The sequence below is a fragment of the Cynocephalus volans genome, chromosome 12 (assembly GCF_027409185.1).
Source record: "Cynocephalus volans isolate mCynVol1 chromosome 12, mCynVol1.pri, whole genome shotgun sequence".
Taxonomy (NCBI): domain Eukaryota; kingdom Metazoa; phylum Chordata; class Mammalia; order Dermoptera; family Cynocephalidae; genus Cynocephalus; species Cynocephalus volans.
The window spans coordinates 66,861,700-66,885,397 of NC_084471.1; the positions used below are offsets into that span (position 1 = coordinate 66,861,700).

At 43.0% G+C, this 23,698-nt stretch overlaps 1 protein-coding gene across 1 annotated transcript in view; it reads right to left on the reverse strand.

The window, feature by feature from the left end:
* The window catches only part of SP1 (Sp1 transcription factor), a 43,531-nt gene extending 29,358 nt beyond the window's left edge, over positions 1–14,173 (reverse strand). The window contains exons 1-3 of the mRNA XM_063075177.1: positions 14,062–14,173; positions 12,850–13,004; positions 11,022–12,534 (exon numbers count right to left, since the gene is read on the reverse strand). Of these exons, the coding sequence (XP_062931247.1) occupies positions 11,022–12,534; positions 12,850–13,004; positions 14,062–14,068 (1,675 nt within the window). The 5' untranslated portion in view covers positions 14,069–14,173. The remainder of the gene's footprint in view (positions 1–11,021; positions 12,535–12,849; positions 13,005–14,061) is intronic.
* Between the last annotated feature and the right edge of the window lie 9,525 nt (positions 14,174–23,698).

Genomic DNA, 23,698 nt, shown 5'->3' on the forward strand with positions numbered 1-23,698 from the left:
TTCTTAAGTTTAAGTGCCTATTTCTTTAATTTTTATGGTAAGGTACATCTAGTTAATGTAATATGACAGTAATATTTTGCAATGTTTCCATCTTGGTTATAGACATAACAATTTTAAGACGTAAGCCAATTAGTTGTCAGAATGTTTTCACGTATAAATCAAAGAAATGTGTATGTATACGAATTTGCTGCACATTTCAGTTAAAAGTAATACAATGTGATGTGCTTTTATTAAGACAGCTCTGACCAGCCATTTGACTAAAAAGATTAATTACTAGTACACCAAGATGCTTGGTTGGTCATGCTGCAGTTTCCCAAACATCTGTATAAACTAGAGATGAGAATATCCATTGTCTGGGATGACAAAATAATTGTCATTTTCTGGGGCACAAAGGGTCAATGAATAATTCCAACAAAGGGAAATGCTTTTCAGCAATAAGCCATCTTTGCTTTCTGTAGTCTTTTATGCCTCAGTAATTAAAACAGGGAGGTAAGCAATTACCAGCTGCCTAAGAAAAGCATGTTCAAACACATTATATATCATGACAATTTTTCTTGGGCAATGCTAAGCAACAACAATTCCTGTCTTAAGTCTCAACCCCTGAGCTCCATTTTAAACATCTTACTTTACAAATAGTGAAGATTTAAATAATGAAAAGCAGCTGGATATCAGCAATAATGTACTAGTGATCTTGTCCCATTAGGTTAGGAAATTAGGAAACATAAGAAAACTGCTCAGGTAGAAAAGTTTAAAATGTAGTTCTGACTAAAAACACACTATGAAAATGTGAGGTGTTTTTTTTTTTTTAAAAGATGACCGGCAAGAGGATCTTAACCCTTGACTTGGTGTTGTCAGCACCACGCTCAACCAAGGGAGCTAACTGGCCATCCCTATATAGGGATCCGAACCTGTGGCCTTGGTGTTATCAGCACCACACTCTCCCAAGTGAGCCACAGGCCGGCCCTGAGGCCCTGAAAATGTGAGTTTTTAAAAAACTGTTTATAGAGGCTAAAAGTGAAGACACACAAAAAACAGGTATATAAAATATTTCCTTAAAAAATTAAAAATAGAATTACCATGCAATCTAGCAATCCTAGTTCTGGGTATATATCCAAAAGAACTGAAAGCAGGTTCTTGAAGTAATATTTGCACACCCACATTCACTGCAGCATTATTCACAATAGCCAAGAGGTGGAGGCAACGCACATGTCCACTGAGGGATGACTAGATAAACGAAACGGGGTATATACATAAAATGGAATATTATTCAGCCTTTAAAAAGAAGGAAATCTTATTACATGCTACACCATGGATGAGTCTGGAAGCATTATGCTAAGTGAAAGAAGGCAATTACACGAAGACATTTACAAACAAAAAAAGATAAATACTGTATGATTTCACTTATATGAGGTGTCTAAAGTAGAAAAATTCATAGAAACATAAAGTAGAATGGTGATTGCCAGAGACTGAGGGAAGGGGACATGAGGACTTGTTTAATGAGGACAGAGTTTGAGTTTTACAGGAGGAAAGAGGTCTGGAGATTTGTTGCACAACAACGTGAACATATTTAATACTACTGACTTATACACCTAAAACTGGTTAAGATGGTAAATTTTATGTTATGTGTTTACCACAATTTAGAATAATTATTTTCACGGAGAAGGTAACTGGACCTCTCTCCCACAACCAGGCACACTGCGCCAGCACCTTGGGGCCCACCCAGGGACCCAGGGTATGGAGTCAGGGACCGGACCACCCTCCCACAACCAGGCACACCAAGCCAGCGCCTTGGGTTCCATCCAGTGACCTGAGGCATGATGCCCGGAACCATACCCTCCTCCCACAACAAGGCACACCACACCAGTACCTCGGGGCCCACCCAGGGACCCGAGGCAAGGAGGAGACTGGACTTCTCTCCCACAACCAGGGACACCATGCCAGCACCTCAGGGCCCACCTGGGTACCTGAGGCATGGAGAAGGGGACCGGACCCTCCTCCCACAACCAGGCACACTGCACCAGTACCTTGGGGCCCACCCAGGGACCTGGGACATGGAGAAGGGGACTGGACCCCTCTCCCACAACGAGGCATACCGCCAGTGCCAAGGAGCATGCCAAAAACAGCACCCCCATGTGGGTGGCCCACCACAGCCACCACAATAACCACGGCTGCTGCAAAAGCAGCTAGATGCTACAGCCACCACGCAGATGGTCCACCAACCACTGGAGTGCATTCACACAAGAAGACTCACCAGCAGAGACAAAGAAAAGAAGATGTCTCTTTCCACAAAAGCCATTTCAGAGTGACAGAAGCAGCATCTGCTCTATAATATTGGGGGACCTGACCACATCTCTCAGCATTGGACAGATCATCTAGGCAACATGTTAACAGAGTAACCATTATTCTTTCAGAAAGAGAGAAGAAATCTAAGGCTATTAGAGGGGGGAAGGGGAGGGGGAGGGAATGGGGGAAGGGGAAAGGTTGGGCAAGGGGCATAAAGAATAATTACGGTTTGTAACAATATATATGCTAGTAATATTGATTTAATCAACATATCTCAATGTTCAACCCCAAAAATATATAATCGACTTTGATTCAATAAATAAAATAAATTTTTTAAAAAATAGAATAATTATTTTAGAAAGTGATATTACTTTGCATATTCTTTCATTTTAAATAATTTTTCTGAGTGTGGTGCTATAACACCAAGGTCAAGGATTCAAATCCCCATACCAGCCAGACACCAAAAAATAAATTTTAATAAACAAGTAATTTTCTCCTACAAATATGTAAATGCTAGGGATTTAACAGTGAATAACCAAATCATAATACTTGTGCATTTCTCTTTTCTCTTTTCCATACTTCTGCCTTTACAAACTTGAGCAAAATTATAAATAAAAGGATAAATAGTTAAGAAAACGTAACAGTAACCAAGGTCAAGGATTCAGATCCCCATACTGGCCAGCTGCCAAAAATAAATAAAAAAATAAAAATAAAAAGTCACGACAGCATTTTAAATTAAAAATAAATAACGTCACAACATATAACACAGTACCAGAAGACTGTAATAGAAATGCAAAATACTTGTGGCATTATTTCACATATTTTGCTGCAACTCTCAGGAATCGCTGAGTGAAACTGGTCTCCTCTAAAGTGTAATAAGTGCAGGTAACTATAGCACAACAGCAACTGAAGCTACATGAAGGTAGGGACCATACCTGTTTCAATGAACTCCAAGAGCCTGGCACATCTGACTAATAATAAATGCTCTATAAATTTTGCGAAATTTGTTTATAAATGAAGTATCAAAATTGGAACTCATTTTTACTTTTACATTTTTGTTTCTCATTCTGGAGCTTGTTGGCAGCAATTCTATTACTAAGTATACTGGTATTTAGTAAATGCCTAAGTAAGTTAACTGACCCATAAGTATGACTGATTTCTTAAACAGCATTTAAGGCTTAATAAGAAGCCTTAAAATGTGATAATGCCAACATACATTCTTTTGAAAAAACTAAAGCAAACAAAGAAACACCTTGATAATTTGGAAAATGCCCAAATACTGTTTTCAAAGTTAAGTTCCAAATGCAGTTTTCACAGCTGAACTTTCACCTTCTTTAAGACAAATGGTCTGTATAAAATTATAATACATTTTTTTCACGAATGCAAGAAACTGCCAAAGAATTCTAAACAGGGTACTTTCAGATATTATAACACCAATAACCATAAGAAATATTATGTATTGTTGATGTAAGGTCTGGACAAAATTGGACCCATATAGTCTCTCAAAGGGTTGTTAAACCATATCCCAATCAAGAACATCAGGGCAATTTTTTTTAAAAAAAATCAGAAATGAAGAGATTAGGGGTAGGAAAGCACTGAAGGGAATTTCCAGGGAAACATGGAAAACAAAGATGAAGAACAATAAGGAGATACAGTTTGTTATAACAATGCCTCAAGCATATCAGGGAAAACATAAAGTCAGGAAAACTGATCATATCTTCCTAATCAAAAATTTAAAAAGGTGTGTGTGGGGGTGACTCACCCCCACCAACACACCAGATATGACACAGCTGAACTTTGTGTTTTTAGAGGCTGATTATGCCTTTGATTTCTCTTTGGCAGTCTTGCTCCTCCCTTCCTATGTTTTGATCACATCATTGATCATTTATATGTCATTTGATTACAGATTAAATAAACTCAAATTAAGCAATCTAGTTACAACAAATTCTGATTCAGAAGGAAGTTCATAAAGTTGTTGTTAACTATGCCATTTGCTTTTTTTTCTTCCTACTATTCTGTCTTAGGCTACAAATGTCAGTAAGACTTCAAAATATTTGAATTAAAGTAGACAAAATCCACTGAAGTAGCCAAATAAAATCCATCTGAATACTAAGAGAAGTGCTGGTAAAAGATAAGAAAGTAATGTAGTGTAGTGGAAAAAGACCTTCGACATTCTTTAAATTGTGTCAGTGACCTTTGGCAAGTCATGGAACCTTTCTACAACAAAGGTTCTGTCAAAATGAGGGTTTGGAGCAAGTGAGGGTTTCCAGCTCTAGCAATCTTAAATCTAACTGCTACTACCATGGATGGTCTGGTTTAATTGCATTATGTCTGCAAAAAGCTGTAAGTTTTTAAGCCATCAAAACAGGGTCATATTCAATGAAGAACATATTAAATAGTAATTTGAAAAGAGCCATCTCAACAGCATTTAAGCTAGTTTGTATTATCTGCAGCAAACATTTGCTTTCCTATGAAAACCAGTGTTTTGTGTTTGTGTTGTTTTTTTTTTAATCTTCAGAGATTTATAGATTTTTAACAGTTCTCTCATGTCTTAAAGGGTAAGTCTTTGTCTTGACCTAGGCATTCTATATTTTAATTCCTTCAGAGTGGTTAAATTATTAATTTTGTACATAGGTAAGAAAGATGATTCATAGTAAATCAGACATGCACATCCAAACTTGTCAAACAATACCATTCAGCTTCCATAAGCCATTCAGAGTCTGAAAATCATTGGAGCAAAAGTAGAAATTCAAATTACAGCCCAGAAGGGGCGGCCGTGGCTCACTCAGGAGAGTTCAGTGCTGATAACACCAAGGCCACGGGTTCAGATCCCATATAGGGATGGCCGGTTAGCTCACTGGGTGAGCGTGGTGCTGACAACACCAAGTCAAGGGTTAAGATCCCCTTACCGGTCATCTTTAAAAAAACAAACAAACAAACAAACAAAAAAACAAACAAAAAAAACAAATTACAGCCCAGAAGGGGCGGCTGTGGCTCACTCAGGAGAGTTCAGTGCTGATAACACCAAGGCCACGGGTTCAGATCCTACATAGGGATGGCCGGTTAGCTCACTGGCTGAGCGTGGTGCTGACAACACCAAGCCAAGGGTTGAGATCCCCTTACCGATCATCTTTAAAAACAAAAACAAAAACAAAAACAAATTACAGCCCAGAGTTGCAACCAACTCTGAGAGATTCACTAAAAACCTTCCTACAGAAACGTTTTTCAGGGTTTTCTAAGGGAAACAATTCTTAAAATCTAGCATAGTATTAACAATATAGTCAGAATGTGGGTAGATACATTTTAAAATAAATCTTAGTACACCAGGTCCTGTACACTGCTAAATGTTAAAAAAAAAAAAAGAACAGTACTATTATGACACACTTTCTGTAAGAAATATAAAAAACGACATGCTTGTTTTTCGAATAAACAGCAAAGTGAAAAAATTCAACTAATTATTATCTATTAATGTTAACAGACACCCAATAAGTAACTTACAAAGCATTATGTAATAAAGCTTTTCTATAGACGTCCACCTTACATTTTAAGACATTTTCAAGGAGGGAAAACAAAACAATTAGAAGGAAGGAAAGAGAAGAACTAACTTATTAGTGGCACATTTACATGCTACTTTACAAAATGGAACAATTAAAGGGAAAGAGAGATACAAGTACAGAACAGATACTAAACTTTTCTGAAACACTAGGCATCCTTGTGCTCTTGTTATTTAATTAAGAACTAAAATGGCCACATTACACAAGGCAATGTGATTTAACAATGACGTCATTTAGAGAAAGCCACTGGAATGAATAAACAGGAACATTTGAAAGGGTCTGAATATTGTCTTCTCATAACCCCACTGATTTTCAAATCAAAGCACCTAAGTTTTATTTTTATTTTTTATTTTTATTTTTTGTCTTTTTCGTGACCGGCACTCAGCCAGTGAGTGCACAGGCCAGTCCTATATAGGATCCGAACCCGCGGCGGGAGTGTTGCCGCGCTCCCAGCGCCGCACTCTCCCGAGTGCGCCACGGGCTCGGCCCTTATTTTTATTATTTATTTATTTTTTATTTTTTTTGTCTTTTTCGTGACTGGCACTCAGCCAGTGAGCGCACCGGCCATTCCTATATAGGATCCGAACCCGCGGCGGGAGCGTCGCCGTGCTCCCAGCGCCGCACTCTCACGCGTGCGCCACGGGCTCGGCCCAGCACCTAAGTTTTAAACAAGACCTTTTCTACTTAAAGTGCGTGCAATCACCATTTAAAAAGCACTAATCAAGGGTTCGGATTGTACCGGCCAGCTGACAAATAAATACAATAAAAACCACTAACATCACCCCAAGAAACAAGTATAATATTACATAAAGAGGGCAAAAGATGCAGAAACCTTTGATGTTATATCTGATAAAATATATTATTTTAAAATAGAAAATTCTCTCATATGACCTTTTGCAGTAAGATGACAATTCTGAAGACATTTTAAACATCTAAACCTACTTATCACTAATGTTCAAATGCACAAGTCTAAAACACACTGGGTCTTAGCAATCTGACCCCCAAGTTTAGTGACACTGTTGGCAAACCAACCCTGGTATCACATTCAACTTAACTTCTTTTTTTAAATTTTTTATTTTTTATTTTATTTTTTAAAATTTTATTATGTCAATATACATTGTGGCTGATTATTGTTGCCCATCACCAAAACCTCCCTCCCTCCCTCCCCCCTCCCCCCAAAGAGCTTTTTTTTTTTTTTGTCTTTTTCGTGACCGGCACTCAGCCAGTGAGCGCACCGGCCATCAACTTAACTTCTAAAAGACATTTTCCTGACCCCAATAAAACTCAAAGGAGGTGAAATTTTACTTTTAGTGCCTGAAATTTGCTTCTTGAGTGAATTACAGCCATCACGGAAATATGTTCTATTCTCCTGCCAAAGCCCAGCCCTGTAGTCTTATTAGACTGAACTCCCAAGAAGTCAACCAAACTCAATCTTTCAAAGCCAGCCCCCACTTAACCTGGGGCAAGAATTTTCAGGATTGAGCAGTGGCTGGGGGTGGGGTGGGGGTGGACATCTATGAGAGTGTGACTATAAAATGAGAGGAAAGAGTGACCATAAAGAGAAAAGGGTTTTGATAAAAAAGAAAAGAAAGCTATTGATGACAAAAAAACAAAAACCTAAGAGCCTATAGATCATTTCACTGTCTGGAAACTAAGTTCAGTTTACTGGGTGGTCCTTCCCTCACTCCACTCACTACCATCCACCAGGGGCAGAGCCATGAAAAACACAGGAATACAGAGATGGTTGGTTTATTTTGGTTCTGAGTTTGTGCCTTTGCCTGTGTAATTCAGCAAACAGAAGTAAACAGAGTAAAAGTCAAAAAGAAAGCTTAAAAATTTTTTAAAGATGATTTTTAAAAATAATAAATCTAGGGCCGGCCCGTGGCTCACTCGGGAGAGTGTGGTGCTGATAACACCAAGGCCACAGGTTCGGATCCCACATAGGGATGGCCGGTTAGCTCACTTGGGAGAGCGTGGTGCTGACAACACCAAGTCAAGGGCTAAGATCCCCTTACTGGTCATCTTTAAAAAAAGAAACAAACAAACAAACAAACAAATAAATAAATAATAAATCTAAACAGATAAGTGAACACCACAAAAGCTGCAATCTTCTATAACCACGTAATAATACTTCATTTTATACAGTGATATATCATCTTACATGATTTCACATCCAACGCTCTTTCTACTACACCATACCACCAAGAGAGGTTGAGCATAATGCCAAGAGGTTGAATATCTCCAGTAAAATAACTATATACCAGAAAAAGGGGTAAAATAAGATACTGTGTAGCAGCCAAGCAACAGCTGAAAAGCACTAAGCTTCCAGGAAACAATTTTATTATTAAGGATAAAGTCAGATCAATTAAAGGGGAAAAAATGTTGCACAATTATGACTAGCCAGAAAGGAGGAAAACTTGTATCTTCAAAAGCCACTATTTTTTTTTTTTTTTTTTTGTCTTTTTGTGACCGGTAAGGGGATCGCAACCCTTGGGGTGGTGTCGCCGGCACCGCGCTCAACCAGTGAGCGCACCGGCCATCCTTATATAGGATCCCAACCCGCGGCGGGAGCGCTACTGCGCTCCCAGCGCCGCACTCTCCCGAGTGCGCGACGGGGTAGGCCCCAAAAGCCACTATTAATGAAGCAGACAACTTCAACTCTCATCAAATGGCCTTTCAGTGCCTCATTCTCTCATTAGTGAATGTCAAGCTGCTGTTATCTTACAGAAAGGCATGTATTTTCTTGAGCTCTGAGACCATCAATAACAAGTAGGTAGCCCTATCCTATGACATATTAAATGGCAGGCTTCCCCAGAGCATGATTTAGCAATGAGAATGCCTCATAATTGTTTTCTAGAGCCTAAGTTATAAACCTTTTAGAAAATGTAAGGAACCAAATAACTGGAACAATCCCAGTCTTGCTCTTCTTTGGTAAAGAGCAAAACTGCTGGATACAAGTACCTAAGAGCAAAGAAAACAAACATGCAGGTATAGATTACCCAGAAAGTGTCTAATTTTCCAGGCTGTGTTCAGCTTTTATAAAAATTTTCCCATACCTACTCCCATAAATTTTTAGTCTATAAAACACCTGTCAGCTGTATAGCATTAAATCCTAAAGAAGCAAAGACACCTTTTCTAAAACATTTTTAACATTCCGAAGGATTTCTCAAGTCCCAAGTTATAACAGGTATGCCCTAGACTAGGAGCACTAACTGCGAGCCCCAGCTCTGGCTGTTGTCTCATCACTTCAGTGCTTCTCCATTCCTCAATTTCCTCATCTAGAAAATAAGGCAGTTGTACCAGATGACCTAAGTCTCTGCCAGCTCTAACTTTCTATTCAAAATCTCCAATTAATTAGGCCGGCCCATGGCTCACTCGGGAGAGTGTGGTGCTGATAACACCAAGGCCACGGATTCAGATCCCATATAGGGATGGCCGGTTAGCTCACTGGGTGAGCGTGGTGCTGACAACACCAAGTCAAGGGTTAAGATCCCCTTACTGGTCATCTTTAAAAAAAAAAAAAAAAAAACTCCAATTAATTAAGAAAATTACCGTCTTGTTAAAGGTCAAAATGTAGTCATTTTAAACACACCACAAAAATGTCAGGGAACTTAAGCAGATCTTCCTCTCCACATTTTCCAAAACTGCAGGAGGCAGGAAATATGGTTGCCTATTCGTTATCCTTATTTACATAAGAACCACTCTAAATGGAATGAGAACTCTATGACAAAAGTAAATTCATAAGCCCACATATACTCCAACAGATCTAGAAAGCTGATAGTATTAAACTTCATAACTTTCAATATAACATGCTTGAATATAAAAATGTTTATGAATCCTTTCATCACAATAATCTCTATTAAAGATTAGCTCCATATGAGGAATTTAAAATGATAAATTCTTAGACTAATTTCACCTCTACTTTACGGATATGTTTTAAATTTCAAATTAATCAACAGTGAAACATAGTTCAAAATGAAAGACTGAATACTGTGGTTAACTGATGCATTCCAATATATACCTCTTCCTTTTTTCCCTTCAATGCTCTCCTTTTTCCTATCTCTTCTCAACCCTACCTTCCCACTCCATTCCAGACCCCCACCTTTTCCAATTCCCTTTCTCCCCACTTCCCAACCAGTACTTTCAAAGCAGGGATATCCTGGTTAACTGAAGATTAATCAGGGAACTTATTTTGTTGAATAATCTGTCTGGAATCCATTAGATCACTTTTCCCTCAATTAGGAGTTACAGTTCACAAGAAATACCTAATGATTTAATAACCGTCGTACAAATAGGTCAAGTTCATAATCAACTTTTATCTTATGCAGGTGTTGGCCCACCGGCCAAAGAAAGCCCTACAGCTAAGAATGGTTTTACATATTTATTTATTTAAATTTTTTCTTCACGGCTGGCCAGTGTGGGGATCCAAACCCTTGACCTTGGTGTTATAACACCGCACTCTAACCAAGTGAACTAACCGGCTAGCCTGGTTTTACATTTTTAAAGGGGTGTGAAAAAAAAAAGAGAGAGAGAATGTATGACTGAGACCATATGTGGTCCACAAGGCCTAAAATATTTACTATCTGGCCCTTTACAAAAGAAGTTTGCCAACTCTTATTCTGCAGCAAAGACAGTGGGAAATAGAGACCCCAAGACACTGCCCAAAAGTGCTCCTTTCTCATCAGATTAACTGAAAAAAAGTTTCCATAAATACGGTTCTCAATGACTTAGAATCATTGCTATTTCTCTGACTGACTTGCCTAAAAGACTAGCTTTCAGAAAGTTTTATCTCAAAGGCTCTGTTCTCTTCTTTAGATTCAAATAGTTTCAGCTAAGATGCTTGAATTAGTTTGTAATAGATGCAGAAGACTGACTGATAAAATGTAATTACGATGGAAATCTTTTTAAACTTTAAAGAAAGAAATGAATCTTTTGGCTCTATTCATCTCTAAACAATTTAATGATAAGTTCTGGATAATTCTTTGGTCTAATAGGATTAGAACTGTAGTATGAACATCTAACTTCAAATTGCTTATTTTCCGAGCCTTCATGTCCTCGGATACATACACTTACACAAAATTTTTGCTGAAAGAATTAGATAATTTTATAAAGTACCTTCAAATAAAAGATTTCAACACACACACACACACAAACACAAAACCCCCCAAAGACTGGAAGCCTTACCTGAGGCATTTGCTATAGCCAACGGCAAGCCTGGAAGCTGGTGCACCTGGATTCCTGAAGTACCCAATGCACTGAGGTTAATGGTCTGGAGGCCTGGCATAGAGGAGAGCTGAGCAGCATTCACAGTGACTGTGCCGGCAGGGATGGAGGCAGCTGAGGCAATGGGTGTAAGCGTGGTGTTGCTGCTGCTGGTCTGCCCCAAGGAAACACCCTGCATTGGGGCTAAGGTGATTGTCTGGGCCTGCGGGTTCTGAACTTGAAGATTCTGCAGCTGAAGAGTCTGCCAACTGACCTGTCCATTGGGCCCCACTGTTGGTGTCCGGATGATGATGGGGCCAGAGTTTGGAACAGCCTGAAGCTGGAGGTTCTGGAGGGTTTCCTGGGAGATAGCTTGAGTTGTATAGGTCTGCCCTGACAATGGTGCTGCTTGGAGAGTTTGAAGGGCCTGTCCCCCTTGAACTAGCTGAGGCTGGATAAGAATCTGTTGTTGCTGTGTCTGCTGGTTTTGCTCTCCCTCTTTCTGCTGACTTGCTTGCAGTGAACCTCCAGATGTCTGATTCTGCTGGATGTTCAAAGCATCAGACCCCTGTAGCCCAGTGACCCTCTGGGATGTCTGGGCTTGAGAGTTGGTCCCTGATGATCCGCTGGTGGTAAAGTTCATAATTCCCATGTTGCTGGTGGTAGTAGTTGTTGAATAGCTATTGGCATTGGTGAAAAAGGAGCTGGAACTGGCTTGTGAGGATACCAAGCTGGCAGAACTGATGGCAGTCCCTGAGGTGACGGGCTGTGAGCCGCTCTCCTGGGACCCAGAGCTGCTAATTGTGACTGCCTGAGAGCTAGGAGTCAAGGTCGCTGCAGAAACGCTGTTGACAGGTAGCAAGGTGATGTTCCCATTCAGGGCCACTGGTACATTGGTCACATACTGAGTCTGTCCTGAGAGTACATTATTAGCCAGGCCTTGAAGGGGGACAGCCTGCTGGAGTAGGTTTGGCATAGCAGCAATGATGTTGCCTCCACTTCCTCGATTTGTGATGATCTGTTGGTTTGCACCTGGTATAATCTGTATTTGACCAGAACTATCCTGCTGCACTTGGGTCCCAGTGGCAGCAAATTGCAGCTGTTGCCCATCAACGGTCTGGAACTGTGGGATTACTTGATACTGAATGTTAGGCATCACGCCAGGGAGTCCTGTCAGAACTTGCTGGTTCTGTAAGTTGGGGGTGGCAGCCACAACATACTGCCCACCAGAGACTGTGCGATTCTTGGAAGACTCACTGCCATTGCTGCCATTGGTACTGCTGCCACTCTGTTCCTTTGAGGTAGGGGTAGCCCCAGAGGAGGAAGAGATGATCTGCCAGCCATTGGCACCCTGTGAAAGTTGTGTGGCTGTGAGATCAAGCTCACCTGTGCCCCCTGACTGGCTTGGGCCCTGGGAGTTGTTGCTGTTCTCATTAGGTGACTCAATTCTGCTGCAAGTTGCTGCCAGCAGAGCCAAAGGGGATGGCTGAGATTCCTGGCCAGAAAATAAGGGAGAAGAAAGGAATTAGTGACACCCAGTTGCCAGCCTAGGGGGCAGTATACAACCAATAAACAGCAACACAGTGCAGACAAATAAAGAACAAAAAACAGAAACAAAAAGCTAACCTCTCCATACTGCTGAAACTCCCAAGTTTGGCATCTCCAAGTAACTTGTCTCTCTGTGCCTAGTTCCCTATCTATAAAATGGTTTAGTCCTTTCCTAAAAAGTTTTCTGTGAAGAGTAAGGCAATTATCTAAGAACATTTACAACCTCTCAACACCTTCCCCACTGCCTCTGATTATCACTTACCTGCCCTCCTCCTCCACTGCTGCTGCTACTGCCTGTGCTGCTGCTTCGAGCCTGAGAAAAGGCACCACCACCATTACCATTGCCCCCATTATTGCCACCAACTCCTTTTTCAATCTTCACCACGGCTGTCATTTCATCCAGGGAGTGATCTTGCTCTAAAAAGAATTAAAAGATAAACAACTTAAAGTTGGGAGAAGAAAAAGGGTAAAATGAGAAAGGGTAAAAGAGGCACTAATAAAACAGCAATGATTAACAGGAAGGTGAAAGGAGCCAATGTAAAGAAAACGGATTAGGGGAGGTGGGAGTCATAGAGCATGCAAGACATGAAATAGGCTCAATGGTGCCAAAAATGGGCCTCAATTCTCCCTTGCACAAAATTAAACTCAGAAAACACTCAGAGTGATGTGGGAACAGCAAATGCGAAGGGCAGTGGGCAGGTTGAACGAGTTTCAAAATAAGGCAAAGTATCCTGGAGGCAAAAAGGACAAGGATAGGTAAGGCAAAAAACATGTGGGAGGATGGAAAGCTTTCTAAAATTAGGATTAAAAGAAATGAAGAAAGAAAAATACTAGTGTAAAAAGTAACAAGAAGAGAGGAAGGGAAAGAGGGAAAGAAGAGGTAAAAAGTGGGAGTGGGGAAACATTTGTGACTACTGGTAAGGGGTTGAAGGGGTCTAGGGGTTAGAAATCAGGAGGTTTCGGGGCGGAGAGAGGGCGGGCCCTAGGGGGGAAAGGGCGGTTTCGGGGTGAGGGGCGTGGAAAGGGCGGGGCGGCGGGGGGGAGGGGAAATCTACTGAAGTGGGGGAGGAGGGCCTTGGGGCAGGCGTCGACCGGAGGGCGGACCAGGGAGGCGGTTGGCCCGGGCGGGGCCGGCACTGCTCGGGCCGCCCCCGCGGCTCCAGCCCCCGGCGGGAGGAGCCTCAGGCGGGCGACCGAGTAGTGGGGGGTAAGGCCCGTCCCCCGTGGCCGGGGCGGGCAGGGGGCGGGCGAGGCCACGCTGCCCCCTCCCCCGGGGCGGGCGGCCCATCCCCCTCCTCCTCGGAGGCCCCGCCACTGCCCCTTCTCCCTCCCTTCCCTCCGCCCCGGGCGGGACCAAGGCCGCCGCCGCCGCCTCCCGCCCGCCCCCCCTCACGGCGGGGACCGCCTGGTCGGTCCTTGCGCGCGCCCCCTCACTCTCCTCCCACCCCTAAGCTTGGAGTGGATTCATCCTTACCGCTCATGGTGGCAGCTGAGGGACGATCTCAAGGGGGTCCTGTCCGGGGGGGTTGGGGGGGGCCGGGGAAAACGCGGACGCTGACGAGGCAAGCGAACCCGGACCGGACAGGGAGGGGGGGGTAAGGAGGAGGGAGCAGCGCGCCACAAGCCCAGCCTAGGCCCCTCCCCCTCACAGCTGCCCCGCCCAATGAGGGAGGGGGAAAGGAGGGACTTGCAGAAGAAAGGCGGGCAGATTACCCAATGGCAGGGCTCGCTTGCGCTCTGAGGCGTGTAAGACCAAGTTGCGTGTCTGGTATCCGCCCAAAAAGACCGCCCCTGAGTTTCAAAAACCAATGAAAGCTGCAGGAAATGAAGATGGGCGAGACCTAGAGATGACAGGCTTGGAAAGAAGCCAGTCAACCGCCAGGCGGGCTCCCTGAGAGGTAGGGATAGGAAGAGCATTCATAGGAATGACAGAGGAGCGACCAACCAGAATCCTGAACATGCTTGGGCTAAGTCCTCATAGGAGGAGAAGTAAGAAGTAGGCAGGAATAGGATAGAATGAAGCTGATCAAAACCAATCAGAAGTCAGGCGGGCAGCCAGAAAAGTTATGATTGGATTAACACTGAAAAGAGACGGGCTAGAACGTATATTGACGTAAACTAAAAGCCAATTAAACGCCGAATGAACTCTGAGGGCGGGAACTTGGAGTGGGCAGAGGGGAATTGGCGTGTCCCTCAGTTATTCTGTCCAATGAGGGGGCGAAGTAAGCCTGGCACCGCCTCCAAATTGGCCAATGGGCGTTACCAAGGCCGCCCGTCTTGAGGGTGGGAATAGGGCTGTGTCAAGAGGAGTCCGTCGCCATATTGTCCCTCCTCAAGGGACGTCTTTACTCTGATTAGGTGGTAAGCTTCCGCAGAGCCCTGCGGTTCGACAAGTGTCGGAATCAAGACACTCGGCCCGCAGTTCTGCCTCACCACCGGTCTCGTTGGGGTCCTCATTTAACCGCTCTTATAACGTACCTCTCAAGTTTTACTCCCCTCCCCGGGTGAGCGGACAGGAGGCGGATGCCTCTTAATGTGGGTGTAAGCCCTGTGAGTGAATGCAGGCGGGGTGAGACCTGGCGACGGCACTCACAAAATCGGTTAGTTTATACTGAGTTGACCAATATGCAAGTTCTTTGTTAGACTCCGGCAAACTCCATTTTCTTAATATCCCCCAGACAAAGGTGCTAACCATTGAGCTTACGATCAGTTAACTTTTCAGGAGTTTGTCTCTGAGGCTAAAGTGCACTGGAGAACCTCCCAGAATGAAGGTCCTATAAGCCACTTCCTCTCCTCCGCCCCTCCCCCCAATTGTAAATACCGCCTAAGCATAAAGCAAGATAGCTGAGTTCCTGCTTTTTGCAGTCACAGAAGTCAGAGGAGACTACCTGAATTTCTGGCTTCCATCTTGCCTCTCCTTTGTTTTTGTGGCGGTGGCCTTGATGGCTTGTCAATGGCATGCCGAGGTCATTCTCTTTAGCACTTGTTATGTTGTCACTTCATTGTCTACAATACAGCACTTCATTATATGTTCTCACGCTTTAAAATGTGGATTCTAAAAGATTTTAAGCCCTTTGAAGGTAGGAACAGGCGTGTGCTGCTTTGGGCAGGGCCTGGGAAAGGTGAAGTGATTGATGACTGCCTACTTACTGTGTTAGATGCCTAGGTCAGGTAGGCGTTTGGCATTCCTCATGTCATCCTTATAAGGATGGTAGTCTTAACTATTAGAGATATTACATATTTTATGAGTGAAGAAATTTAGGCTGGAAGTGAAGTAACTTGCCCAAGGTCACAAAGCTAATGAGTGGTAATGTTAGATTACAAAACCAGAATAGCCCCACAAAAAGTCTTCTATAAATTCTAAAAGTCTTCTAACAATACCTTGTATAACCATTTTATAAATGGGCTTAATTTTTTAAAATGTTTTTTGTTTTAAATAATGCTTTTTCATTATCTTCTAACCCCTGAAAAAAATCCTATTCCTACTCCCAGGACAGTTCAAATGGCATCATCCTCTTGTATACCTTTGTTATAAAATGTTTTGGATTACATTACAATTAATTGTATATCTCCTTATATCAAGGTTTCTCAAAATGTAATGTCAGACAGTCTTTATCAGAATCCTCTAGGATTTAAAGGTCAGGTTCCTAGACTCCCTCCCAGACCTAACAAATCAGATTCCCTGGAGTGGGGCTTGTAAATATGCATTTTTAAGTAGCTCTTTCAAGTGATTAGTCCTTAAACCAAGTTGAAGAAACACTAAAGGAAGAAAGAAACCTCCAGAAGGGAAAAAACTTCCTGGAAGGAAGAAACTGCATTACTCATCTTTATAAACCAAGCTCTAACAGCTGTTTAGTGTGTTCAGCAACAGACCACACCTAAACTTGCTGGGGGGGGGGAGGGGAACTAACATTGTGGAGCTGTAAACATTGTACATATATTGTCTCTGTCAATTCTTTTTATTAGTTTAAGAGATTGCCATTCCCTTTTACAGATGAGAAAACTGAGGCTCTCAGTTAAATTTTACAGTTAAATTTAACTTTAGTTAAGTTATAACTTCTATTGAGTTCCAAAGCCTGTGTTTTTTCCATGGTTCTAACCTAGTCTATGCTTGAAGTGGTAACTAGGGTTTGATTTTATCACAGATACTTAGAAAAAGGCCTAGATTTAGACTCAGAAATTCAATAGCCATCATCTTTTTCAAAATCCTTTCCATTTGCTTCTCCAGAACAAGACAGAATTCACCTGGCCACTGAGAAACGTACTCGATATATGCTACCTTATTGATAGTCCATGACAGTAAATGAAATGACATGATCCATCTTGTCCAATTCGTCTGTGAAAACCTGAACAATTTTCTTTAGATTTAAAAAAAAAAAAAAAAGAGGGGGTGGGGGGAAATAAATTCATTTTTAAAAGAGTAAGTTTATTTCAAGACTTCTCAAATCCCTCACATGCAGTGTCTGTCTACACAACCATTTGTGAGATCATTTAAATAACTCCTAATGATTGTGTTTAAAAAACAATGCAGATCATATGACAGTTGTTTCACTTCAGAACCACTCCTATGAACACAAATTGTCCCTGGCTGTGATGTAGTAAATCTCACGTGTACTAAGTGGTAACATTCCAGCACAGCAGTCAAGGCTCTTAGTAATTTGCCCTGCAATTATTCAGGCTTATCAGACACTACTGTCCACTGCACTCTCTTACTCTTCACTTTGTTGAAGTGTCACCCAAAAGCCATGCTTTCTTGGGTCTCCAAAGTCCAGAACTTTTTGAGGTTTTTTTGCTGCTGGCTGGCGCAGGGATCCAAACCCTTGACCTTGGTGTTAAAATACCAGCTCCAACTAACTGAGCTAACCAGCCTCCAAAGTCCAGAACTTTTTAACTTTTTAACACAGTTCACCCAGCCTGTCCTCATTCTGGGCTACCAAACGCTTATTTTTGATAAGAATGACTTCTATGAAGTCTTTCCTATCTCCCCCAGGTATTGAATACTCTGACTACTATGCTCCTTTTAAATACTTCCATTAGAGGTATCTAAACGTCCAGCCTCCCCCAACTACACTAAGCAACTACAGGGCAGGGATGATGCCTTTTCACTTTGTATTCTCAGAGCCTGGCATATAGTTGAAGCCCAGTAAATGCTTCTTAAGTGGAAGAGGAAGCCTAGTCCCCACCATCCTGAATAGGTCTCCAAATTTTACAATGTTAAAGATTGAGTCTCAGCCTTCATTTAGTTACCTTACACAAGTTAATGAATTCTTTCTGATTTTGAAGCCATTCTTCAGCTTTCATCAACTTTACCAGTTAGCGGGCCGGCCCGTGGCTCACTCGGGAGAGTGTGGTGCTGATAACACCAAGGCCCCGGGTTCGGATCCCATATACGGATGGCCGGTTCGCTCACTTGCTGAGTGTGGTGCTGACAACACCAAGTCAAGGGTTAAGATCCCCTTACCGGTCATCTTTTAAAAAAAAAAAAAAAAACTTTACCAGTTAGCAATCTGACAACTAGGAACATTTTACAAATTACAATACACAGATACCAAGGTCAAAGTTTCAGATCCCCCTCCTGGCCACCCTCCAAAACAAAACACATAGATGATTCGAAACTTTCCTTTTACACCATCATTGTGACCTTCCCTCTCAGTAAGTTTTCAATTATAGCTAAGTACAAAACAGACTAATTGAAATTTCTTTTACCTGTCCTGCCTACTCTAGGATAAAGGAGGTAAGAAAATAAAAAGTAAGAGAGTCCTTTGACAAGATAATAAAGTTTCGAGTCTTCTAAACCTTTACTTTCTAATTCTCGGAAGAGAAAACAAGCCTAGGTTTTTCATATCACAAGTTTATGATAGCCAGGCTAAAATCATTCATGGCAACGGTGACTATAGAGGCTGGATGGAACATTACACGCATCCCTCAATCTTTTAAGAACCCTAAAATAATAGAAAGATAGTAAACACAAACACACACAAAATAAAAAAATAAGAAGAATCTTGGAAAGGCAGGAAACTAATCCAAAAAAAGAACTGAAACAAGCCAGGCTTCTTTCTGTTTGGGAAGCCCAGACAGAACTTGTGAGAAATCTAGGGCTGGCTGGAGATATTCCTTACTATTATCATTATTTAAAATGATGCATTCTTTTGGGCCAGCCTGTGGCTCACTCGGAAGAGTGTGGTGCTGATAACAACAAGACCACGGGTTTGGATCCCTATATAGGGATAGCTGGTTCGCTAACTGGGTGAGAGTGGTGCTGACAACACCAAGTCAAGGGTTAAGATCCCCTTACCGGTCATCTTTTTGAAAAAAAAGTAAAAATAAAAAAAATAATAATAAAATGATGCATTCTGGCTCTGGCTGATTACTCAGTTGGTTAGAGCAGTGGTGCTGGTAACACCAAAGTCAAGGGTTTTGGATCTCCATACTGTCCAGCTGCCAAAAAGTAAAAAGTAAATAAAATGATTCATTCTGTACCTTTGCTCTATCTTTGTTTCCTTATCTGAGGAGCATTGTGATTCATTCTTGCTTAGACTGTACCTAGTACTAGAAAGGCATTCATTCAGTTCTGCCCCAGTGGCTCTGGTGGCCTCGAAGGCCCTGGAGAAGGAAGAAAGGGGAGGCAGAGAGAATGATAGCTTCTGTGTAGACTCAGCAGGCATGGTCACCATAATTTAGTTACTGTTGGAGCTGAGCTCTGGCATGACCTTGAATATTCTCTCTTCTTTAGAGGGCTGCAAGAAGACAGTCCTGACTGTAAGCCCAACTCACAGTCTCTGGAGCTAGAAAATCCTTTGCCAAATAAAAGAAACAGTTTACAAAAAAAAAAAGGTAAGGGTAGTTTCAGACGAGGTGGGGAAGAGAAAAAGAGGAAGAGAGATTGCTGAATTGCTGTATTCTTGAGAACTAGAGAAGGCAGGCTCAGGGAACTGGGGAGGGTGGTCAGAGACCCTCCCAGATCCCAAACAGCAAACAGAGCTTTTCTGAACATTTAAATCTGATCCCTAGGTATTCCAATTTGGAACAAACACATACTCAAAACATTTACCTACCCCAGATATCCCAATCCCTCAGACTCCTCAGGGAGCCTATGCTCGCTACACCTGGGAGGAAAGTAGTGCTTAATGTCAATTTACCCTCACCAGTCGCCATCCCAATACACCCAGACCCTGCACCCCCGCTGGCAGCTCAGCATTTAAAAAAAAAGTTCCTCTTTTAAACAAAACTGAAGCAGTTTCCCTTTCTTCTTCCTCTCCTGGGATAAGTAGCCCTGAGTCCCCTCCTGGGTCCAGAATTGAGAAAGCGACACCACCCATTCCCGGAAAAGGAGAATGGCCCCGACAGGCCTGGGAGAAGGACCTGCCTCCCCCGGCATCCACGCAGAGGTTGGAGAAAGGAAGGGGACTGGAAGATAAAGGTGGGGAGTGGAGCCGCTCAGGAGCTGGGCCTCTTTTCCCCCTCCCACGGAAGGGGCCACCCTGGGGGCGGGCGGAGGGCCGGACTGCCGGAGGAGGGAGCTAGATTCGTAAACAAACCCGCCTGGGCCACGAGGTGCCCAGTGGAATGGGGTGGGGTTGGCAACCCTCTCAGGCCCAGCCCGGAGCTGGATGACTGGTGTGGGCGGGGCTGGGGCCTCTCCACCCCCAGTTTCCGGCTAGGGGATGGGCCATCTGGCGCTCCCCAACCGCAAACCCCTCCTTCCTGCTTTGCCCTCCCTCCCTGAGGCCCGAGAAGCCAGCTGAAGTGCGTGCAGGCCTGACACCGGACTTCTCCTCTCAGCTTCCGGAAGTTTTCACTCCCACCAGGGAGAAACGCTGGACGAGTGGGCGGTTCATGTAGGGGAAAGGCCCTGGAACCCCGGCCTCCTTGGGGAGGCTGGAGGGATGGTTGCGAAAGAAAGTGGGAGAGGCAAGAGCTTCACAGACTTTTGCCTCCAACTGGGGTTTTCCCCCCCGCCTAAATCCGCCACAGTCGCCCTGCTTAGAGTGGTGACCTTTACCACCGCCTTCCTTCGCCCTGCTGTCCCCTCCCCCGCCACGGTAGGTGAACAGAGATAGATGCCTGGACAAAGGTCCTGGGAGTCTTCCAGGAAGAATTTCTCCTCAGTCACTCACAAGACTAATAACTAATACCTGCAGTAGATATTATGCTATCCCCTTCCTAAAATTAGGAAGTATATCCAGAAGTGGGTCCAACCAAGGTTAGACAAGTTAGGACTCCCTGACTCCAATTTGACTTCTCTAGCATTTCCCTAAGTGTGGTCGGTGCACTTATCACTGGTGGAATTTGAATATTTCTGTATGTGTTCTGTTAATGACTTTTAGAGATTGAACTATATATCAAACCTATCATTTCACAGATTATTGTTAGGATGAAGAAAAATAATAGATATTATGGGGCAAGTGTAACCTGCTTATGGTAACGATTATGAAGGTGGAATGTGAATGACTGAAGTTTGGAGAAGTACTACACTGTGCTATACTGGCTTCACTATCTTCTGTGCCACTACTTCTAAGGAACAATGAGGGAGAAGGGGAATCCTTCAGTGAGGGGACTAGTCTAGCTGATCCTCAAAGTTCCTTCCAGCACTGACATTCTAAAATTTAAGAGCAATCAAAAAGTACTTTAAGGCAGGAACTGGAAGCCAGAGAACAAGAAAAACTGAGGTTACAGAGCAGGGAATTTTCACTAATCCATACCACCACCAGGCCCAACACCAAAAGGTCCAAAGCTGAAAAGGAAGCTTTCCTGCTCTTCACAAGTGGAGTGTGCCACATGGGGTATCAGGTCTTGGAATGGTCCCGCCCCAATACTGGGGAATTTCGACTAGTTAGTCCCCACATTCTTGCAAGCTACATGTGGCAGGGTTGAAGGGAGACTCACCCTTTGCCACCCTGCACCCCTCCCTATGCGGTACCTCTATCCCCAGGACTCTGTGTTCCATCCTGCCCAAAGATTGAGCCAGTCCAAACTGCAGACATCAAACTCTCTCAGCTAATATTCTCTGAATGCCTCCCTCCTAATCTCCACCCGCTCTATGCCCTACAGGCCAGTAGGATTGGGGGCTGGGGCCCAGTCAAAGCTCAGCTTCCAGGTTCACAGGCAGTTGGCTAAGAACTAGAGAATCTTTGACTGCCTAGGCAACCCTCCCCAGTTTAGCCTCTGCTGGTAGCTTCAAAAACAGTGAATCAGGGCCAGCCCGTGGCTCACTTGGAAGAGTGTGGTGCTAATAACACCAAGGCCAAGGGTTTGGATACCGGTATAGGGATGGCTGGTTAGCTCACTTGGGAGAGTGTGGTGCTGACAACACCAAGTCAAGGGTTAAGATCCCCTTACTGGTCATCTTTTTATTTATTTATTTATTTATTTATTTATTTATTTTTATTTATTTATTTTTTTTGGTCTTTTCCATGACCGGCACTCAGCCAGTGAGTGCACCGGCCATTCCCATATAGGATCCGAACCCGTGGCGGGAGTGTCGCTGCGCTCCCAGCGCTGCACTCTCAGCGCTGCACTCTCCTGAGTGCGCCACGGGCTCGGCCCACTGGTCATCTTCTTAAAAAAACAAACAAAAAAAACACTGAATCAGACAACCAGACATTATGTGCATTATGTACGCCTGATGTGACACAATAGGAACAACATTGTTTCACTAATAATATTCTTTCCGAAAATATTGAACTTGAATCTCGGCAAGTCTTTAGATCCAATATCCAGTTCACAGAAAATACGGGGGCTAGAGGCTGGCTGGTTAGCTCAGCTGGTTAGAGCACAGCCTTATAACCCCAAGGTCATAAGTTTGGATCCCCATGCTGGCTAGCTGCCAAAATTTTTTAAAAAGTTAAAAATAAAAAAGAAAATATGGGGGCTAGAGGAACAAAGCAAGTGAAAACACAAATAAGCAAGTCAGAAAAATCCAAAAGCGGGGCATTGTACAGGGCCACTGTCTCTGTTTCATCATCAAGTCAATGGCATAGTAAAAGGAGAAGAAGGACTGTTCTCACTTCAAAGAGATGTAAGAGGCAAAACAACTACATGCAACTTAATTCTATTCTGAAAAAAACAACTGTAAAAAGACATTTTGGGGAAAGTCAGGTAAATTTTTAATATGGACTAGCTATTACACAATGTTAATGAATGATTATTAATTTGGGGAGCATGATAATATTGGGGTTATATAAGAAAATGTTTTTTGTAGAAATGAATATTGAAATATTTAAGGGTTTAATGGCATAATGTCTGTAAATTATCTTAAAATACGTTTTTTTTGTTTTTTTTTTTTAAAGATGACCGGTAAGGGGATCTTAACCCCTGACTTGGTGTTGTCAGCATCACACTCTCCCAAGTGAGCTAACTGGTCATCCCTATATGGGATCCGAACCCGTGGCCTTGGTGTTATCATCACCACACTCTCCCGAGTGAGCCACGGGCCAGCCCTTAAAATACTTTTAGAAAACTAACCTAGCCAGCGGCAGTGGTGCCAGTGGCAGCGGCGTAAGCGGCGGCAGCGGCAGCAGCGGGGGAAGCGGCTGCGGCAGGAGTGACACCCTGCGGTACCACCTCGTCACCCAGCAGCCCGACAGAGTCCAAGCTGACCAGAGGTGGCTCCTTGGAGAGACCCAAGACCCGAGGCAACCACACACGCAAGGCACTAGTGGCCAACTGAGTAGTCACTGAGGTAGCCATACCAAATTGGCAACCACAGCAACATCTTAGTCAGTCAATAGTGTCAAATCTGTGGACAGTGAAACCCCCTGCCACGATGAATAAACATCAAAGAAAAGATGCCAGAAATACGAAAAACCAAGAAAGTACATCACCCAAAGATAATAAATCTCAAGCTCTAGATCCTATACAACAAGAAGCCCTTGAAATGACTGATAAGGAATTTCGAGTGATAATTCTAAGGAAACTGAATGAGATACAAGAAAACTCAGCTAGACATCATGATGAAAGGAGGAAAAGTATACAGGACCTGAACGAGGAAATGTACAAGGAAATCAATGCCCTGAAAAAAAATGTAGCAGAACTGGCTGAACTGAAGAAGTTATTCAGTGAAATAAAAAACACAACGGAGAGTTTAACCAGCAGGCTTGTGGAAGTTGAAG